Here is a 22307-nt window from a genome sequence, read left to right as displayed (position 1 = left end):
TGTCAAATACAAAACACAATAACATATTAATTTTGCATTTTGTACTTCGTGACATAATTCTGACAAACTTGGCCTAAATTTTGCTTTGGCTTTAAAAAGTGTAAATCAGCTAAATATATAGGTTACACTTTTAATCTTTCAAAATTATTTACTCTGATTTGAAAAGTGATATTGCTAAAAGTGCTATTTAACAAAGCATCTTCCTTTCAAAGTTATGATGATCATGAGTTATCATTTGACCTAGAATTAACTCAGCCGCTTCAACTTTCAACTCTAAAGGATTTTGCAGTCAAAAATGTAATCAATTTCTATTTTTCCTTTTCCATCATAAACAAATAGATGTCTGTTGAATCATTTTTCCAGGGATGAGTGTTAAAAGCTTTTAACCTTTAGGGGTTAGGTGAATTTTGTTGTCATCCTGCGTCATCGGAGTTGCTTCTGCCCGATAGGGGAGGAGGGAGAATCAAAACAGCGTTAAATAGCAAGTCATGCTTCATTTGGTGTTGCTCAGGGGCTTTATTTATCTTCTCTGGTGGTCTAAGCAGCAGATATTGAACAAACAGTTTGAGCAACACTGAAGATGGAAAACGGGCTCCATCCATCATAAAAAACAAAAGCTGTAGCTGTTAGGAACAAGAGGCCGACATGAGAACAGAGTCCTGGTGGAATCTGTCCTCAGTGAGTCTTTGTTTCCTTTCACAACCACAACATAAACTACAAACTCAAGAGTCTGTTCACTTTGATAGAACAAAGAAATAATTATGATCAGATGCTTATCAAACTACAGTTCCCATATGCTGCTGCCATGACTGCGCATTAGCACCATGTCTTCAGTGTAAGTAGCAGGTTGTTAGGTAGCAGCTGTTTTTGTGTTTTGAGTGCTGCAGTTCGTCTTAATTACTTATTCAGAGCTGTGTGTCACATAAATAAGCACCTGTGGAGAGCATTAGGATGCCTGCTTTGACCCAAGGTGGAAAACAGATGTAATCTTCATGTCTTTTTATGTTACAGACACAAACCTTTACTTTACTTTGGAGAGAACTTATGTCTTAGTCCAACATGTAATTTGGTAGTTAGGAACCACAACAGTCTGCAAATATCTGTAATCCACAAGTACTTCAGATCCCTTCAAACAACGCTGCCTATTTTAATAGTTCAAACACTAAATATACTTTAATATTCATTAATACACATAGAGAAAACTGAAAAAAGAGAATGGAGCTCCTGGATTGGCTGGTTTGCACACGCCGGCCTATAGCATGTCATGCAGCATTGTGCCGATGTTCTTTTCTCAGGGTATAGCTGAATGCACAAATAATGAATTGTGAATAGGTGGGGATCGACTGTGCATGTTTTTTATTTCATTTTATTTATTTGTTTAGTTTTGCAAATAAAAAATCTGAAAAGTGTGGCATGTATATGTATTCAGCTCCTCAGTTACTACAAGTCTAGGAGCTTTTAGTCTTCAAACTAAAATTTTGTCTATTATAGCTCTGGCTGCATGTTTTTGTTCTGCTCTATTCAAAATGGTCCTTTATCCATTTCTTTCTAGCTCTTATGTCCCTGCAGAAAAAAAGCATCCACCACATCATGATGCTACCACCATCATGTTTCAGTTTAAGAATGGTGTGTTCAGTCAGTGTTAGTTTTCTGTTTAAAGTGAAAAAAGAAATTGGTGGCACTGGATTTCTATTCAGGAGTATCAAACAAAAGGGAGCTAAATTTGTATGCATGTCACAATCCTCAGATTTTTATTTGATATTTGATTTTCCTTCACTGTTGCACCTTTCTTCATGTTGATCTAGGACATAAAATCCCAATAAGAGACATTAAACTCTGTGGTTGTAATGTGACAAAATGTGAAAAAGAGAACAGCACATGGGAGAGATTATTGGAAAAGTCATTTCTACCATTCTCTGCAATACCAGTCATCTGGATGTTGATTTTCTTTACTTTTTTGCTACATTGCTTCACTTAGTGAATAATAATCTCATGCATGCCCTGAATTTATTGCTGTTTCTACTGTATTTTATCTGATGTGAGACTCACTTTAGCATAATTCAGGAAACATCCTGTTGAAACCCAAGGCAAACATCCTCCATCTTCTCCCGTTTCCAGGAAAACACTATGGTGTCTACAGTTGTGAAGGCTGCAAAGGTTTCTTCAAACGAACCGTTCGCAAGGACTTGACCTACACCTGCCGTGACAACAAGAACTGTGTTATCGATAAGCGCCAGAGGAACCGCTGTCAATACTGCCGCTACCAGAAGTGCTTGGCCATGGGCATGAAGAGAGAAGGTACAGCACATACCGTTGAGGATAAAGTCCTGCTTAAACAAAACCTCCATCCTGTACAAACCTGCTTCAATCAGTGTGTTTTCTTTTCAGAAATCATTCTTTAATTTAATTTAGGTTTCACCTCCAGAAGCAGAAAGAGATCATAGTCTTTCATCTAAGCTGAATGTTTAATTTGTTTTGAAAAAAAAATTCTGAAGCAGAATATTTATTCAACAAACTTCTTTTTTCATTGCAGTAGCATGAATTTTAAAAATACCTAAAAAAAAATTTTAAAAAAAGCTTAAAAAAATCATCCACTTTGTGCCAAGAGAAAACTACTTATTAGTTGAACAGAAAAGATGTTTGACCTGTATGTATCCTCACCCAGCTTTGAGTCCAAAGGCTAAAAGAAATGCTAAGCTTCCTAGAAACCTTGATCAAAATTTAAAAAGGAATGAATCAATATAAAAAAAATTATATAGCTACATTTATTTTAAAAGTATTGTTCAGGGCACTAGCAATAATACGTATGCCATGCAAAGGCTTTTTCCTGTTTTTCAAAACGAGTTAGTGATTTAGTCACACACATGATAAAGAGTCTTTATTTAATTAATTATATATTCTTCTAAAAACATAAGCTCATGCGCAGGTTAATACTGTCAATTGTTCAGCAGATTTATAATTGATAGTTTTTATGAATTAACTAGCAGTTAACACTTTTTCCCTCATTTTTGACACAAAATCCATCAGTTTATGTGGATATAAATTTGGACCATTGATCCATGCTCATACCACAAGTGGACAAGCAAATCAAAGTAAAACTGCAAACATTTATCCTTGAATGAGACCTTGCTCATATAAAAACAAAATTTGTCGCCATGGTAATTTTTGCAAGTCACTGTTGCATCTTCTGAACAAAGAAAACTCCCTGGAATTTGATGATGACGTTTTGCTCTCTCCTGTCCCTCTTGCCCAGCGAACAGCTTTGATTAAACCCAGAGGTGGTCGATCAGATTTGAGCCTCACTGTGGAGACGGCAGAGGTCGGGCCACAGTGGGCCTTGGAACCAGGAGAGTTTTGTTATGTGAGGGGAAGCAAAACAGGCAGCGAGGTGTGAATTTTAACACTCCATGAAGGTGTTAAAAATATTTGTGCTCTCAGCAGTGCTGCTAAGCTCTCCTTCTCACATTGAGCAAATAAATCAATGCATCTCTCCATTGTGGTAAAGAGGTTTTTAAATGGAGAGTGCAGATTACAGTGCCTTGCAAATTTTTACATTTTGCCACATTAAAATCATAAACTCCACTGTATTTTATTGTGATTTTATGTGATAAGCCAACACAAAGATAGTTGTGGAAGGAAAATAAGACATGGTTATCGAAAGTAAAATATGAAAATAAAAAGAACTCTCTTTTTACTGCAATTTTCCAGCTGCCTTCCCAAGAGTTACGTGTTGGATCCATGCGGGTAAGAGTTTTTCTGACAAATAGCCCCCAGGTGGAATTATCCACAGTTTTCATAATGGCTCCATATGAATTTGATCCACAGTAAGGCTGGATAAAAATTGGGATATATGCAGGTGTTACAATTGTTTTACAATTTCAATAGTTGTTTTTTTAAAAAAAAAAACAGATCATTTGAGACACAACTAAGAACTAAGTCATTTTTACATAGGATCTTGCTTTAAGTCAATAATTCCTTAATTTCGACGAAAAATTACTAGTTCCACTGGTAGATTATTTCACATATACTATGGGAAAAGTGTATTTTTATAAGTGAACTAATCCACTATTGGAGCTAGTGCTTTTTCCATCTATATTAAGGGATTATTAACTTAAAATAAGCTCCTATATCTTTCTGAAAAGTTACTTGTAAGTTAGTTTCATTTCAAGTGTGCAAAGATATTTGTACACTTGAAATGCTGATACATGGGAATGGCAGCATCATACTGTCTCATACTTTGTCTAGTTTTTAGTGCTAAAAACTAGACAAAAATACTTACACGTTTGTTAAAAATAAGGCCTATTTTAAAGGCGTGTGTGAAACTAAGCAGAAAAACCGATGATTGTGTTGTATCAGTGCAGCTTTATTTAGGGCTTGTTTAGCTCAAAGAAAGTATTTTAGATTTCTCTCCATTTTTCTTGACCTTATCCTGGCCCCCTGTCCCCTCCCTCACGCTTTTGTTTATGTCATTGTTGGGCTCCGTACTTCTTTCAAGGATATTATCGTTTACTACCTCTTGCCTCACTCCCCACTCACCGCCACTCCTCCCCCCACCCCACCGCCTTTCCCCCGCACCCCGAGGGCTGTGGTTAGCGAACAAGGCAGCAGCAGTAGCCCAAAAGGCTAAGCGAATCCACAGAAAAACAGGATTAAATGAATTTATGCGCTCCCAGTCAGGACAGCAGAGGAGGAGGGAAGAGGGGAGAATAAAGCTAACATGATTTCAGCCCTCCTCACCTCTGTGTGACTCCAACACAAGTATTCTACCCTTGGGCTGACCTCCACTGCCAGACAGCCGTTTCTCCAAAACTGGGGCCCCTTTCTCCTTCTCCTCTGACAACCTCTGCTTCCCTTTCCCTCACAACAAGGCCGAGGCCTCTCCAGTTCTCAACCTGAAATGGAAACCAGAGCAGGGAAAACGTAAGAAGACAGGCCGTCCTGCACACCCAGTGTGTAATGTGTGTGTCTTAAGGGTGTGTGCAGACCTGGATGCTCACATTAGCTTTCTAAAAACCTCCCTTTATGTAACACTTAACAAAAAAAAAGCTCTATTAAGTCGCAATTGAAATTAAAAGCCACAATTCGTTTAAACGTTTATATGCGGTGCCTCGGATTAAATAAATTACAGCCTTCTGAAAAGGCAAAAACATACTCGTACTGATTTTTTATTTTTTTTTCACTCGAGGGTGGACATGCGGTTTCTCCCGCCTCAGCTATGAGCCTGTCTGTCTGCCCAGCAACAAAATCATTTCCTGTCTCCGAGTCAATCAGATGACAAAATCAACAGTTTTCTTTATATCTCTTTTTTTTATGCACGACAAAGTCCTCATTGAATTCTACTCCAGCTTTTTATTGTTTTTATGCGGTTAAAGAAAAAGAGAAAGGGCTTACAGGATCTTGGAAAAGTATTTATATTCCTAAAACTTTCTGAACTTTGTTGCATTTGATCACATTGCAGCCAAAAACTTCAAAATGCTATTTTATCTGACAAACAAAAAATGAAGTGAACAGCAAACTAAAACAACTGATCATTCTTACAAAAAAAAAAAAAAAACATCACTATGCTGGTACATGGGAATGGCAGCATCATACTGTGCAAGAGTTAAAGTTGATTTGAAAATGGGTGGAGGAGCTAAATCTAAAACAATCCTTGAAGAAAACATGTTTTAGGCATCAATAAAAACAAACATGCAACTAGAGTTTCAATGGAATATCTAATCAATACATTATCATGTGTTAGCAGGGCCAGACCTAAATCTAATTAGGGATCGGTTGCAAAACTTAAGAATTGATGTTTTACAGAGTCTGTCCTTCCAGTTTAAGCAAAAAAAAAAGGCATAAATGTCATTATTTACTAATCTGGTAGAGACACGCCCCATGACATGTACAGCTGTAACCAAAGCAAAAGGTCGTCCTGCAGGGTATTGACTCAGTGTCTAAAAACAAGTGCATGCCACACTTTTCAGATTGTCTTTTTTTTTTTTTTCAAATAATGCGAAAACTGTGAATCAGTTACTTTGTGTTAGTCGGTGCAGAAACTCTAAGAAAAATATGTCGGAATTTGACGCGGTTAAGTGATATGAATACTGCTGAAAGGCACTGTATTTGTGGTGTAAGGGAGAAGTGAAAGTCCTTGCATTATTTATGTGTGAATGAAGGACTTGTATGGAGAAGGCTATAGCTGTTTGTCATTGAGCACAGCAGAGGAAAACAGGTTGCTTTGATGTGGAAACTGGAAGGAGTCCCTGAACGTTTCTTCGCTGCTTTGTTGATCCTTTTATAGGACCAAGGTCCCCTTTAAAGTCAATGCACACTTTAAAAAAAAAAAAGACTGTTGGTTGAACTTGACAAAAACTCTCAGCTTTAATCAAAAGTTTGGCTTTGCAAATACCTGTCAGCTGTTTCATGCGGGAGCTAAACGGTGTTCTGCTACGTCAACTGAAAACATGTCGGGTGGGTGCTGACGTCAGCAGTAAACAGCAGTAGTGAACGGAATCAGTTTTGTTACATGCAGCCGTCCAGGAGGAGCGCCAGAGAGCCAAGGACAAGAACGAGAACGAGGTGGAGTCCACCAGCTGCGTGAACGAGGACATGCCCGTGGAGAAGATCCTGGAGGCCGAGGAGGCGGTGGAGCCCAAAACCGAGACCTACATCGAGACCAACCTGGGGATGCCGTCCAACTCGGTGAGCGCAGATTCTCCTCTGATAACAAACTGAGTCTTTTTCCAACACGCCAGGCCTGCTGCTGGAAATGGCCACTATTCTCTACTTCTGCTTGTTTAGTCCCCCTAAATTTAGATATCAGATTGTGTGTTTTTGTTACTAATATAGTACTGGTAAAATGAAAAAAGCTTCCAGCTTATTAGCAAAACTAAATAGGTGAAATAAGACAAATCTTTAATGATAGCGTAACTAAACAGCTGTTAAAGTTCAAGCTTCTTCCGTTTTATTTTTCTGTGTTTTCACATAATGAGATTCTCAGAGAATGATCAACTTGATTAAAAAATAGCACAATTTTACTATATTTTCACAAAACTTTCAAGCAAAAGTGCAATTTGTTTATTTTTAACTAAAATCAGAGGGTAGCATGTTTTCACAAAGCTACAACAGCATATAATCAGTTAGAGTAAAGTTATATTCAATACTTGCTTGTTGTTTTGTTTCAGAATATAGAATAAACACTCGCTAAAGCTCATATTGGTTTTTATTGTGCAGAATATTCTGCAGTATTGTTCTGCGTTCTTGAGCCAGAACAAAAACTAGTTTAATCCGGAACCATATTAGTTGTGCGCTGTTTTATTACCATATTTTTCTACAAATTTAGTGAAATAAATTGTAATGTGTGCAGCTCCTGTAGACTTTGCAGTGCAGGAGGTAAAAGCTGCATTTCAATGTCTCCTCTAGGCACTTTCTGTCTGCACTGAGAAGTCACTCAGTAAAGCAGAGAAAAGTACAGTAGCTGAAGTAGAAACTCTGGCTGAGTCTAAGAGGTGAAGAATTGAGAGAGGAGCAACCCGTTCCTGTACTTCTGCAGAGACTCCTGCATGGAGTTTATTCCTATGGAAAGTTTTAGCCACCATGAAGCTGCTTGTCCGAAGTACGGGTATCAGATTCTGGATTTTTGTTCTGTATTCTCTCTGCAGTCTCCTCCAGGAGCAATTATCAGATAGCCAACTTATTAACTACTAAGTTTTCCAAGATTCACCACACTAAAGTTGTGGTTTAGTGTGGTGAACCACAAGTTTCACCACAAAAAAAGCATTGTTGTAATGCTTTTTAAAACGGCCTTACAACAGCATTTGAGCTTTTTTTTCTTTTGATTTATGTGAAAATGTCCAACTTCCAAGTTGAAAAAAAATAAAGCAAGTCAACGATGGATGTTTGTCACTAATCCTGACGTTAGAGAGGCTGCCATCTGCAGAAACAAACAGTTTATTTGCATTTCTGGGAGTTTGTATAACAATAAATCATCCCCACACATAAATACATGTAGCAGCTTCTGTTTGTGAACATGTATAAAATGTAAAGAGATGTGCTGCTATTAGCTTGCATTGCTAAAAGTAAGTAGCTTGGTCACTCAATAAAATGTTCTAATGGTTTTCCTTTTGATCCTGCTTGCTTAAGTTAGATTAGGTCTTATTTCAACATCTAGTTTCTGACTTCAGGGGTAAATGTGACATAAATTCAGTTGTCAGTGGCACTTCCTGGTTCTCTGTATGTCTATTTTAGTTTCTAATGGCAGGGATTCTTAAAATTGTCCCCTCTTCATTTCCTTTTTGAGGAGTTTGTTTTTGAAGCAATTATCAACAAGGCCAAATTACTCATCTTTTTGGCCGTCGAGCTTGTTATCTTTACATTAGCCAATTTTCTTTGTATTCATCTGGGGAATAGTTGAGGCCCAAATATTTAATGAGTACCACTCAAGTAGTAGCCTGAACATTGACGTCTATTTATGCCACAACTTGAGAATCAATGTAATGAGTTTTTTATGAATTTTTACCCATTTGATGAATCATGTCCGCTGTTATTGGACCATTTAGATATTTCTGCTTTTATTTTTAATTCGGTGAGTTTCGGTGACCCAGACTGTAGTTTCAAAGCCACATTATGGGTGGTGGCCCTTCAGTTTTCACACTATCTGTATGGATTTGTCTTTCTGATGAAGCACAGAAACAGTGGACTGTCCTTCTTTCAACCAGATGACCAACAGTGCAGAGCAACAAGTGGGGGAGGGACAACTCTAAAATATTATACTCTGGAATAATAATGCTGTCCTGCCACTTTATCTGATATTTCATTAAGTTCTTTTAACCACGCAAACAGTATAAGGGATATTTGTAAAAGTCTTTAAACAGAAGCATTTCTAAGCCCACATGCCTGTGAAAAATAATGATAGATTTTATACAATGCCATAATTTTATCCTATTCTGCATGAACTTGAAGATGTAACTTGTATTTTAGAATCATCTAGAGCTTTTCCATCTGTGGCAAAATGTTCAAAAAATATTTCTTCTTTTTATAGTTCTGATCTTTTTTTAGTTTTGCCTTGTACTAAGTGCAAAACGAGTAAACTTAGGAGAGAAAATAGCTCTTTTGGCAATGTTACTTGTATATAGTTAATATTTCATATGCTACAAATGTGTTTGTTTTTGTATTAGTTTTTTTTTTTTTTTATCTGGTGTTGGATGTGGTTGCTTTAGAACGCAGGTTTAGCTGTTCACTTTCTTTACTCAGCTGCGAGTTTCATTCTTCCTGCTCCCAGTATCAGTTGGGCCGCCTCTGACACAGAGGAGACTAAAGAGTGATGAATATTGCAACAGACAGACTGTTCCTGAAAGCATCCCACATAAGCCTCTGCTTTTTCTGGAATTCTGTTGCAACATGGGAAGCAGAGGAGCTGCGCTGCAGCTTACCAAAGGACCCGAAGGCGGGAGGGAGGCAGGGAGGGCTTCTGGGAATTATCTGCTTCAGAAGGGAGGGAAATGTCCTGTGAAGTAAAGGTAGAAATGTGAGGGATGTTATGAGAGTAAATGAGAACTATTTTGGGGGGGGAGATGGAAATGTAGGAGATGAGTGTTGACATAAGGGAGAAAGAGGAGGAGTTAGGATTCAGGAGGGAGCGCCTGGCAGTGAAGACTCAGTAATGCACTGAGTGTGTCTGCGCTCAGTCATGCTGGCTCCCTCGGCGTTTGTTGCCTGCCCAGCGCCAACACAAGAAGACTTCTGAACAGATAAAAGAAACTTTTGCAGGCTGTCCAGAACTAGAAGTTGTATATACTTTTTAAGTTTAAACAAATTCCTATGGGATTATTTGATATTACAGTTTAATAAGAAATGACAAGTTTTCACTATAATGCTCCCCCTATTATTAATCATGTCCACTTAGACTCCTAATGTCACATTTTTAACAAAAGCAGAGTATATTAATCTCTGCACAATATTCTTTTTAGGCTACTTAAGAAGTTCCACATTCACAGATTCACCTATTCACCAGTTTTTCTGTGGAAAACTTATTTACATAAGAAACCCAGATTTGTCCATAAAGCATTAAATCTAAAGGTGCAATGCTACCTAACACTTTACTGGCTGGCATATTCAGTTTTTAGCTATTGTGCTACTTAACCCCCATGAATACTGGAGCACCACTCTAACCAAATTTAGTTGGTGTTTATATTTTTTTCTTCCCTCCATCATTATGTACATTTCAGAAATCTTAATGTCTTTAAAAATAGCCTGCTTACTCTGGTGTTTAGTTTCATCTCAGCACTTGAGGCTGGATTAGGACTTAAGCCTTGGTTTTAAATATAGCTAACTCTGCATTACACACATTGTTAGTTTCTGTGTTTCACTCACTGTTTATGTGCATCTGTTCTTGGAAATTCATATAAATCAATAATATAATTCTGAGTATTATGTGACATTGTAGCTGCAAAAGTAGTTGCGTTTTTGTATTTTAATAAAAACAGCATCAATAATCTGTATTGCATTGCTTAACAGCATGAAACCATAGCATTTTGCATTAGTTCAAGGTTATCCTCCTGTCAGAATGTGTTATGCAATGTCTCTGCTAACAACATGGAAGTAACGGTGGCAAGGAAAACAGCCTGATTTTTGTTTCTCTGATTTGGGGGCGCTGACCCTTTCACTAAAGTAGAGCCGACAATTTTGGCACAGTTTCAGCATTCAGGCGGCCCGGCCAGCAGGGCTTCCCTTTCTTTCCGAATAACGTCCGCGTCCAACCCCTCCTGCCGGTGTCCATTGAGAGTCGCTGCCCCGTGCTATAATTAATCACAGGGCCCGGGTCATGGGTGTACACCGTGAATAGGCCGCTGCCACTGTCTAATGGCTGGGGTCTGGTCTGGCTGAATGAAAGTGTGTTTATCTCATGATGACCTAGAACAGGAGTTAAAGAGGCGTTAGTAATATGCCTTCACTAGGAGAGGAGAGGAGAGATCTCTTCCTCAGCAGACGGAAACAAAGCTATCATTCGCTGTCCTACCTGAGGCTCTTATTTTTATTTTTTGATATTTTTGATATTTCAAGGCTGTGACTTTGTAATACTTACAGTACACACATTTATTTAAAGGATAATACAGAAGTGTTTTTTAAAAGCACCTCTCAAAAACATTAATTCCCTTAGCAATCTTTCACAGTTTGTCATAAAACAACCCCAAACATGACTTTTTTTCAGGATTTTATGTAATAGATTAACACATAGTTTCTGAATGTTCTTACATTCATCCACTTGTAAATATCAATAAAATCATGACAAAAATGGACGAATATGGTGTTGGCAGCATTATGCTTTTTCCAGGCTTTTCCTCAGAAGAGGGAGAGAAGCTGGTCAGAGTTAATGGGAGATAAATGGACCTCTATAGAGAAATGATCTAACAAAATATGTTAGACAGTTTAAAAGACTTCATTCTTCAACAGAACAATGGCCCTTAAATAAAAAAAAATGGCACATGAGCTATTTTTTTTTTCATACCAATCTTCATTGCAGCTCAGTTTTCCCTCTCTTGTCACACTGGTGTAGTCTGGTTCAAGTGGAATAATGAAAAATTGAGAGGGAAATCTTTCTCCACCCTTCCACAAGTGATGAAAATTTCATAGGACAGTATGCAAGCCTGGCAATTCTCTTAAGTTGTGGGGATGATGGTGATGAAGCGCATGTGTGCTGTAAATCCTTCGATTTGCCTAGAACAAACACAGCCAGTTTATGGTCACAGGGAAAATATCTTTCACACAAATTCCTCCTTCACTTCGGACTTTTGGCAGGCTGCAGTTCCAGTCAAGTGTTTCCATACAGTGAGGTTACAGTTACAGTTACAGTGGCACAGCTCAGTGCAGATTCTTTTCCTGCAGACTGATAACATCCCAAATACTGTTCCATGACCCGAGCAGTAAGTACAGTAACACGATGCTCGTAAATTGTCTCAGGAAAGTGTAAGCTCCTCTCCCCTGTCATCTCCTCCGACGGAGGCAAAGAAACAAGGTCAGAGTAAACACGGCTAAGATATCCATACAACATTCATGAGACCCGTAGTGTCTAACAAGAATCCCGGGACTCTTGTTCTATTGAAGAAGAGGAGGAAACTGGGGGTTGGTGGCATGATGGTGGCACACATCGGAGCCCCCCTTCTACTCCTTTTTTGTTTTTTCTTTGTTTTTCGCCCAGCCTGCCCTTTGGAAGGAATTAGCTCAATCTGTTTGTGTTTCTGAGAGGAAACGCAGCTCTCAAAAACTGTCGCTCAGAGCTGTGCCGTCCATCGTTTCCCACGGAGATCAGATGCTGAAATATTCATAAGACGCCAGTTGTCTCTGTGGCCCCACTGGGAAAATAAGACAACTTTTAGTTTCAAAAACAGTTCAAGCTTTGTTTCTGGTTTAAATTCTCTCTCTCTATATATATATATATACATACACAAATTCATGTCAGATAGACATCTGCAATGCTCTGCAGGCATCACAAATCTTAGACTGTTTGGGGTGGAACGGGGAAAAGAGGACTGGGTCGCCTTTGGCCTGCACATTAAGAACAGAGGATTCGAGTTTTCTCCTTCATCTTGAACTAATCTTCTCTAGAGAGCAGCAGCTGATGTCAGGATCTTCCCAGCTTTTAACATCGATCTGTGGGATTTGGTTTAGGAAGTCGGGGAGAAGTTACTGACTCTCTTCAGCAGACTGCGAGTTCACACGGGGACTCGTCATTTAAGAATATTTACTAGACTTAATTTTATGCAAAAAAAAGAAAAGTGTGCCTGTTTATACATGTGCATATCAGTGGTTTGGACTCCTGGGATGATGGTAAGCTTCTTGTCAAAGACTGACAGTATTGTTCAGGATGTCCAAAAGGAGTTTCATCTTAGCAAAGTAGTCATACAGTATGCATGTGTTGCATTAGTATTCTGCGGCGATTCCCATTGGACCGTGATATTGTACCTCTGAATCTAAAGCACAGGAACACCGTATGAGAAGCTGTATTTGATGTTGGTTTGGTGCAAACAAGAACGATTTTCTTTTTTTCTTCTTCAAAAAGAAATGTTTCCATGACCTTAGGTAGCTGAAATGTTCTCTAAGAATTCTAGGATGCCGAGTACTTTCTGGTTAAAAAAGTTTCCAAGTGTCATTGAAAATAAAATGTGTTAAAAATGGCAGTATGGGGTTATATTTAATCATTATAGGCATGAATTATATTTTGAAACCAGTACTGGGAGCACAAATTTTGAATTTAATGCAGATTTTCTTTAAGCAAAATAAGCTCAAAATACTTCCATCCGCTACCAACACCAGTTATTATTTTGTAACTAATGACACTTTAATGCAAAGTTGGCACTTTTAATGGACTTTCAATACAACTTTTAGAGCTACTTTACATTAAAAGTGTCATTATTTACCGAATGACACTTCATGACAACAGTCATAGACCTTCATAAAGACTCCTTCATGTTTATGACAGTGTCATGTCAGTCTTATGCACACCTCGTCAAATAAAGTGTTATTGGCAATTCTGTCAGACATGTTTATAACACCTGTGTATGTTTGGGTTCATTGGCCTGTTGGATCTACCAGTGTTTCAGTTTCAAACATTTAGTTACTGACTTGAGGTGAAGTTAGGAATTTCCTTTCATTGGAGGTGGGTAGTTTAGGTCTCCTTGACAAAATGCTGACATGTACAGCTGTTTAATTCTGAAGTTTTTTTACTTGTAGGAAAATTGATCTTGTGTTTAAAACTTATGAAAGTTTAATGCTCTATAATTTCTACACTTAGGATGCCATTGACATGACCTTTATTCATATTGTTAGTGAATGTAAATTACTAACATGAACTCGTTGTAGACCTAAATAAAAAGAGGACCAAATTTTTAGACATAATTAGAAAATTCTGTGCACTGCGACATTTGATTAAGCAACATTACTGCAAATGTTACGTTTTGGGACTGAAAGAGATGACAGGCTTTAAAACCCATTTTCTAAGAGCTGTAAGATCTTTCTGTTTTACTGCTTTTATGATCACATCTCCTCAAGGCCTGTGGAGTCCCATAAAGTCAAATCAGTAAATTATTCTGGCTTTTATTCTGGTTCATTTGCACTATTTATCAGAAAGAGAAACTAATCAGTGTTCTTGTTCTTGGCACCGTAAGCTCAATCCAGTAACAGACAACACAATCCTGGGAGCTTAGTTTTATCATTTAACACACATTAATGATTACACTCTAGTTAATCTTCTGAGCTCCTAAATCACTGGAAAAACTAAAATAGGCACCGTTCCTGAATTTATTTGTTTTTTTTTATATGGGGTAAAACAAGAGATCTTGGAAACCTCTTTTAGCTGAATAACTAGGGGTAGATATGTATGAGTTATGCACATAATTTAGGTTGCACATTTTACAGTCCCCTTCTGGTTGGCAATAAAGCTCCCTCTGAGTTGTTTAGTAGTAAAGTGTCAGCTGAGCCTCTCGAAGGCCCTCTTGAGCTCTTCTACTTCTCCAATAGTGTTTCAGCTAAAAGCTCCCCGAAGATGGAGCGCGCTCAGCAAAGGTTGTTTTTTCACCAGCAGCTCTCTGCAGGTATTTCCTCCACAAGCTGGGACAGAATCACTGTTTGTTTTGTCTTCCTGCTTGCCTTCCTTTTGACAGGCTATCACTCCCAGCGTAGCACTCATGTTGCCGTCATTATGTGTGTGAAAGCATGGTGATTTGTAGCTCACAGGTATCCCGAGATCAGGCTCTGGGCCAAAACACACTAAAGTAACAAAAACACACACACAAAAAATGACACCTATTCATTGTGCCTGTGTTTCTTCTCGTGTGTGTGTGCTTTCCTGCAGCCCAATGACCCAGTGACAAATATCTGTCAGGCAGCAGACAAACAGCTTTTTACTCTGGTGGAGTGGGCCAAGAGGATTCCCCACTTCTCGGAGCTGCCGCTGGACGACCAGGTCATCCTGCTACGAGCAGGTATGTTAGCACGAGTTCAGGAGTTCAAAAAAAAAAATACGACAGACTGTGGTGAATTGTATTTCCTTTAAATATTACTATTTTTGCCAACAATAGCTGTGATATTTAGATGAACCTCCCTGGTTTATTGTGCAATATTGCAGTAGGGGTGTTGCCTATCTCCAGGGTCATAGGGCAAGAGGCCAATTTGCCAGTCGATCTTACACACAGAATGACCAACATGATGATGAAATATACAGCTAAATCAATGTGGAACGTTGCTCAGACTCTAACAAAAAAATGGTGGCAATTTGCTTCCACAATGATCTTTGATAGATGTGGAATGTGCATCGAGCAGCACAAAATAATTCCAATCTGCATTAAGCAGACGCTGATTCAGGGAAATTCACAACAACTGACAGGAGGAGTGGGGTGATCTTTACTGATCTGTGAACGGTATGCATTATCTTTTAAGGGCCATTTGGTCCTAATATTATTAAATCAGAAGCTGTTCCCACATTCTCAGCAAACTAGAACTTCACTGTGAGTTGGACTCTGTCCAAACTCTCAGTTCTCGTCTATCTTGTTGTGGTGTTCAGAGACAGAATCTCATGGCATATTCTTGGAGAGGAGCGTCTCTGGTTCAGGAACCTTGGACTTACTTGTCGCACATGACGGGGTACAGTTTGTATCTTCAAGCTGTAGTCTTCATCAATCACTGGAGCAAATTACAACCAAGTGCAAAGGGTCCAAGATTAGATTCAAGTGTGAGATTATGGTTCTCAACTGGGAAATTTTGAAATGCTCTGTTTGGCTTGGAGTTTGTTTATTTTTTGGGTTGAAAGTTATTATTATTCAGTTGGTGCGATTTTAAGAAAACCTAAGAAATAGATACAGAAGACAATAGCTCTAACTCAGTGCATCCCTATTCAAGCGGGCTAAAAGCTGTTTCTACCAACCCAGATTGTGTGACCTAAATCAAGAGACAGGCCTCCAGTTGCCATTTGCATCTTGTGGAAAATAACATAAGCTAGCTGCTAAGTATTAGTGATGCAGCTACGTGGAGTACAGAGTGAATCATCTGTCACTTCAGCTACATTCGCCAACGTCACAAGTAGGATGGCAACACATTGCCTTCATTCTTTGCCTGTCACTCCAAATTACACCATTATGTTATCTCTCCATCCATAAGAAAACGAAAGGGGGAAAAAAAAAATCCCCTCCTCCTATGTTTGCTCCTCAAGCCTTCGCACATATAACGATGCAGAGACTTCACCAAACTGGAGTGAGACATTATTCTGCAGAGCTCGTCTCTTCTCGTCTCCCAGGTTTTCTATAAATAACCACTTTAGTTCTGCTGTATCACAGATAAAAGCATCACGGCTCCTCTCATGGCCAAACTCAACTGTAGGGAGAAGAGGCGAGTTGTTGCCAGGCAGAACAGTTAAAGGAACCCTGTCGCTCATCCGCCGGCGTCTTTCGTCTGTGCCGCTCCCCCGTGTCAGACCCCCTGCCTTGGCACGTCAAGCTTGTTGTCTTTATTGTGATGGCAGGCGCAGTTCATCCCTTTTACACGCTTGTCTCCTTAGAAAGCATGATTCCAATGTCTCAGTGATAACCTGATGCTTGTGCTTGAGGGAGCTGCAGGGTTTTTGCGGCTCGGCTTTAATTGATTCATTGGAATTCTGCCTTTGTTGTCGTTTTAATTTTGCTTGAACGCTGTGTGAACTTTTGTACTTGGATTTACCTTTTTCTTTGTATTTTTTTAATCTATCCTTTGCCTTGATCCTTCTCCTCATCTCAGGTTGGAATGAACTCCTCATTGCATCATTTTCGCACCGTTCCATCGCAGTAAAGGACGGGATTTTGTTGGCGACGGGGCTGCACGTGCATCGCAACAGCGCCCATAGTGCCGGAGTGGGAGCCATCTTTGACAGGTCAATGTTACTATTTTTCAGTTCCTAAAAAGTCTGTTAGTTGGACTTACTTTTTTGGTTTATAAATCTAGAGAAATTGCATAATGGGTCAACAAAGACACATTATGCACAAAGCGATATTGTCTAAAATTAGTGAAATCCAAAATCTTAGCATTTCAGAAATTAAAAGATATTTTTAATATAATAATATATGGTTCAAAGTCATCTTTCTGATGGAAGCAAAGCTTGCAATTCATTTGCACACAAAGCCTGGGGGGAAAGAGGAGAGGATAGCTTGAGGTCCAATCGGACGTTTCCACAGGCAGGACCATCAAAAGTATCTTCAAATGCTTAAAATGTGTCGCTCTGTGTGAATAATCTTTAAAAAAAAAATAAGTGTTTCACTTTTTCAAATGACATACTAGAATAAATTAACTTTTAATGAGATTTAATTTTTTGAGATGCATCTTTGTGATGACTAAAGTTTGTTGGTTCCAAGAATTCTTTTGACTGAGTCGACAAAGTTCACTTAAGGTGAAATTTTTCTCTTTCTGTGCAGCTAACTAGCTTTTAAAACCAAGTGAAGTTTTCAGCCTTTTATAAGTACATTTGAGTAAAGTAATTTCAACTTTTTGACAGCATATGACATTTCTGGTTCTTCAATGAAAACATTACATTGACTGCAAACCACAGGGTTGCTTCGCTGAGGGTGAAGCAGCACAGAAATTATTGATTAACTCCACTGTATTAAATATTTACACCTGGGTGCATCAGGGCTCTCAGAGAGAACCCTGAGCTGCTTCAGAAAATGTCAAAAAATCCATGCAAAGTTCAGTCACAGCCAAGTTTGGAGCATAGCAGGAACCACCCTGGTGGTTGTTATTGACATTGCGTGGCAGAGAACTGACTGGCTGTCTTGAGATATCGCATGAGACCATGGCATGTGTTCTGCTGCATCACAACTTGAGCAGAAGTAATAGAAGTGGAAAAGTTTCAAATATATACATTCCTGACTGCAGAATCAACATCCATAGCTGTCTTATCCAAACAGGGAAGGAAGAATTATCTCGAATAAAACACATTCCTTAAACAGATAACCAACTCTTTGAATAGTAGTCAATAAGTGGAAATGAAAACTGATTCAGGAAGACAACAAATCCAGCCACGATGCAACTGCCAACTAAAACTCTTCCTCAACAACACATGGTCACATGATCGAGGAAAAGAGAGCTCCAGAAAAATAAAAACCTAGCCCAAGTGAAGATCTTTACCCACATGCTCTGTAGGTCGATGTAATACAAGAGTTCACGTTTTAAAATGAGAAAGCAACTGAGCTTTTAGAACACCTTCTAAATATCATTGAGTGACACAGCAAAAGAAAAAAAAAACATACCAGGCTGTTGACAGACATCATTCACGCAGTTTAAGTTATTTCAAACATTTCTGCCAAGAAGAATTTAGAGAAGTGTACAAAGGAGAGCCGGGCTAAGCGTGTAAGATCATCGCTAAGACGACTAGAGCATTCAGTCGGCGTCAAAAACTGCTGACTGCAGTGGAGTAAAAGTGAGATGTTTAGATAAAACATATCTTTTTGTGTAAAATACAGTTTTGTTCAGAACTGTGTGCACAATTTTAAGTTTGTCCCATTCTCATGAGTGACTAAGTATAGCTTGTGTGCGTTACGTTTTTATAAGTTTCTTTTTCTGCAGTTTTGGTTTTAGTTTATCCCTGTTGTATCAGGGTTTGCCTTCAACTCTAAACCACTGTTGATTCCTACTGCTGTTCTTTTTAAAGAGGTACTCATGTGTTAGATTTTTAGGGGTGGAGTCTTGTTGATGGATGATTTAATTCAGATGGAGCACATCTGTTGGTGGACTCTTGTTGTCTTTAAAAGGGCTGGTGGTTCATTTCATTCTGTTTGACTCCCTGGGGGAATCTTGTATTCCAAAACATGTCAAAAATTACTAGTTTTCATAACTATACCATGGAAACCCAAGTAACCCAGAAACCACTTCAACACATATATCATTTTTTTAATTTATAAATAATTGATAGATTTTTGGCCTTTTTAACACATTTTTGATTCACAAGCACATAGAAAATGTAGGCTCATGTCTAAACTCCTCTGTATTACTAAAACTCCTACAACAGATTTAGATGATGACTTTAATATCTTGGAGAAATTTTGGTCTACTTTTTGGAAAAGCCACTCTACTGAGTCAGTGCTCCTCCGTCTCTAATATATGTAGGGATGCAAGGAAATCTACAGCCAGAATGACCATATGGTCAGCGTTTGACTCTACAGATCATGCTATTCATCTGAATATTAAAATATTGGGTGGGCATATCTGGTTGAGCTATTCTTTTGCCAAATTCAATTTCAAATCACCACCTAGACTGATTTAAAACCTGTGGTGTTCCACAAGGTCGTGTTGTCAGCCCTAATTTATTGTGAGTTATTTGACTCACTTATTTTATTATTGATGATGAAAACATTGAGTTTTTTAGCACTTTTAAACATCACTGTGTTGCAAAACATTTAGCTGTACAGAACTGTTTAGCAAAGCGTGGTTGTTGGTTAGTTGGTGAGATGATTTAACCCACTTCATGTTGTCAGACTGGTTATATTTATCTGATTTCTTGACTCAACAGGTCTGGCTGTAATCAAACCATGTTCAACTGTCCAAAAGACTTGGTTAAGCACAGTTAATTCAGGAATTAACAAAGGGGAGATTATTATTTCTATGTAGGACAGATTGGTTTCTTTTGTGGATGTAATAAATGACTGCATTGAAAAGTTCAAGTGTGGGAAAAAAAAGCCTGTTGGTTCCTGGGTTTTTCTTGAACATACAAAACGATTTTATGTCACTTGATGGTAACCGTTTGGATCAGACAGTTGAAACTTGGACGCGGTCGGGTTCTGCAAAAAGACAATGCTTTGCTGCAGAAAGGCGGCGTTTAATCTGCTGAGTTGTTCAGACGTTTAGTTTTTTTTATCGATCCATATAATTCATTAGGGATTATTTATCAGGAAAATGAGCAGTGAGCTGGAGCCAGCAGAGGACAGACAGCTGCTGTCAACAGGCCAGTTGTTGAGCCACAGGACATTTTCCATCTCTGCATTAACTGTGGCAAGTATTAAGATCCAGAGCACAGATTATGCTTCCTTATCAACTCCTTTCTCTCTCTTTGCCCATACAAATGAAGAGACTGATTAACTTACACACTTTAGTCTCTTTTTTTCTCTCTCTCTCTCTTTTGGCTCTGTCGTTCCTCCTCGGAGCAAATTAAATTAGCAGTGAGTCACAATTGACTTAACAATCCTGAGGGCCTGAAAGAAAAGGAGAAAATAAGAGCAGGCGGCACGGCGAGGGTGTGACCCAGTCAGAGAGGGGTGAGGAGTTCGGGCAAACCTACAGTACCCTGTGATGTCACACACAGACGGTGGGTGTGCTGGTGTTGGATTACAGCTTGTGTTTACTCTGCGGCTCTTTCTGTATGAAAACCACAAACTAAATATAATTGCTCTGTAGGGTTGTAAACTTTTCCACTCATCTAACGGTGCCTCGCAGCGTGTTCGTGTGCGTTTATTTTTAAACAGATGTGAGCTGGTTAGCGGTTGAAAACATATTTTTAATATACCAGTCTGGATAATTAACATGAAGTTAGCAGCAAAAAAAAAAAAATGTACCAATTACAGTCAAGTGGTTTTCTGTGATGTGAACTTTTCTGGTTCTTGTTTGGTTGTTTGACATAAAACAGTAGCCAAGAAAAAAAAAAACTGAACTGGAGTTCTGGTCTTTGAAAAACCACAGATCTGCCTTTATTTTATATATATATATTCTCATCTTGCTCCTGTCTTTTCTTGTGTTCAGGGTGCTCACAGAGCTGGTGTCAAAGATGAGAGACATGCAGATGGATAAGACTGAGCTGGGCTGCCTCCGAGCCATCGTCCTTTTCAACCCAGGTAATAATCATAAGCAAGCTTTCACTTTCAGCAGGAGCTTTGAAAAAGGTCTGCAAAGTGAGGGTTATAAAGGAGGAGCATAAAAAACCCAGTTATGCTTCTAAAGAGGGTAATAACAGGGCGCAGGAGCCCTGTATTTATTCATATATTGAGTGCTGTCCAAAAGTCTTGAGTCTGCCATTATTTCTTTGTATTTTGCTTCCAAAAGCCAGACTGTTTTTATGATATTTGAACATGCTCTTGAATTGTCTTACCAACTTTCTGAAGGTTTATCGAAGCACTTTTTAAAAAAAAATTTCAGTACAGACTGTGTACCTTCAAAAGAACATCTCTTTCTTATTTCCCAGAAAGTACACCGCTCGTTTTCCGTGCAAGCAAACATTATTTTCATTTCATCCTCCACTTGTCAAGTTTTCTATAAACTTTTAGAACACAGTGGTGCTCCAAAGAGTTCTTCAGGAGTTACTTTAATGGATAAAAATAAATAGTATTCTCGGCTAGGACAGCCTAGAGATAAGATTTCTGATTTTTTTTTTCCAAGTCCTCCTGTATGCAGACACAACACCAGTTCATCTCTAGAGCTTGTGTCATTTCTTATGGATGAATGTGTAGGTTTGGAGGTCAGAGTTTATTTCTAGTCACCTATAAATACTGAAAGAAGTAAATCCTCCATAAAGAAAACTGTCAGTTTGTGTCAAAGAGGGGGAAAAAACTCCTGATTTGAGGTTCAGCCTATTACAGAGGCATGTGTCACAAAACCTTATCAAGCCAAATGTCATCCATGTTTACCAAAGCTTCCTGTTAATGTGAGTCAGGGTGTTAAATGGCTCAATACTGGAGCTTCCCTGGTCCCTCCAGGGGCCACAGTGGATCTGCTAACCCCAGACGCGCTGATCCCCTTATGTTCAACATTTTGTTCCAGCCACATCCAGGTTCACTGGCCTCGGTTTGCTTTGCTGCCTGATTCCTGTTAATTAGCGGTTTGCGAGATTCGGACTATCTGAGGGCGCAAAGGGTTGTGGGCGTAGAGGGGGGATGACGCTAAAAGGGGCCCTCAGTCATTCCTTTCCCACACCATGCGAACTAGTCCAGCCATTATTAAAAGTACAGTCCTTTGTCGAGCAGAAATGTTCCATCAATGAAGTGTTTGTTTCCCAGTGTCTTTCTGTTGAGCCTAAATTAGCGCAGCCTTAATTGGACTAACCCGGACCGGACCGAGCGGGTTTGGATTGAGCTCAGAGGGTTAAAGCTTAATGTGGAAGTCACATCCTAACTATCCAGGAAAATTACAGTGCTTTGTAAAAGTAAATAAATACAACCCAGTTATTATTAGCTTAATTAGCTAAACGTTGTTTGTCACTGCATCATTACAAAATGTGTTGACACGACTCATTGTCCTTTTCTATGTTATTTTAGTTTTGAGGCTCTTTTGAAGCCTGCATTGCAATTTCATTTTAAAATGTTAAAAATTGAACCACTTATTTT

The 22307-nt window shown here is 38.8% G+C and overlaps 1 protein-coding gene across 4 annotated transcripts in view; it reads left to right on the top strand.

Annotated features, from left to right (window-relative positions):
- Positions 1-22307, top strand: part of rxraa (retinoid X receptor, alpha a) — a 121105-nt gene that overhangs the window by 91572 nt on the left and 7226 nt on the right. For 2 of the 4 annotated variants that reach the window (XM_032569540.1, XM_032569539.1), the window contains exons 5-9: positions 2119-2298; positions 6515-6684; positions 14831-14960; positions 16744-16876; positions 20731-20822. In XM_032569540.1, coding sequence (XP_032425431.1) covers positions 2119-2298; positions 6515-6684; positions 14831-14960; positions 16744-16876; positions 20731-20822 — 705 coding nt within the window. Of the gene's footprint in view, positions 1-2118; positions 2299-6499; positions 6685-14830; positions 14961-16743; positions 16877-20730; positions 20823-22307 lie in introns of all 4 variants that reach the window. The other 2 variants (XM_032569538.1, XM_032569537.1) reach the window with 1 other exon arrangement.

This window comes from Xiphophorus hellerii, chromosome 8, assembly GCF_003331165.1.
Source record: "Xiphophorus hellerii strain 12219 chromosome 8, Xiphophorus_hellerii-4.1, whole genome shotgun sequence".
Taxonomy (NCBI): domain Eukaryota; kingdom Metazoa; phylum Chordata; class Actinopteri; order Cyprinodontiformes; family Poeciliidae; genus Xiphophorus; species Xiphophorus hellerii.
Note: the sequence above shows the minus strand (reverse complement) of the source record. Positions and strands in the feature narration are given on the sequence as shown.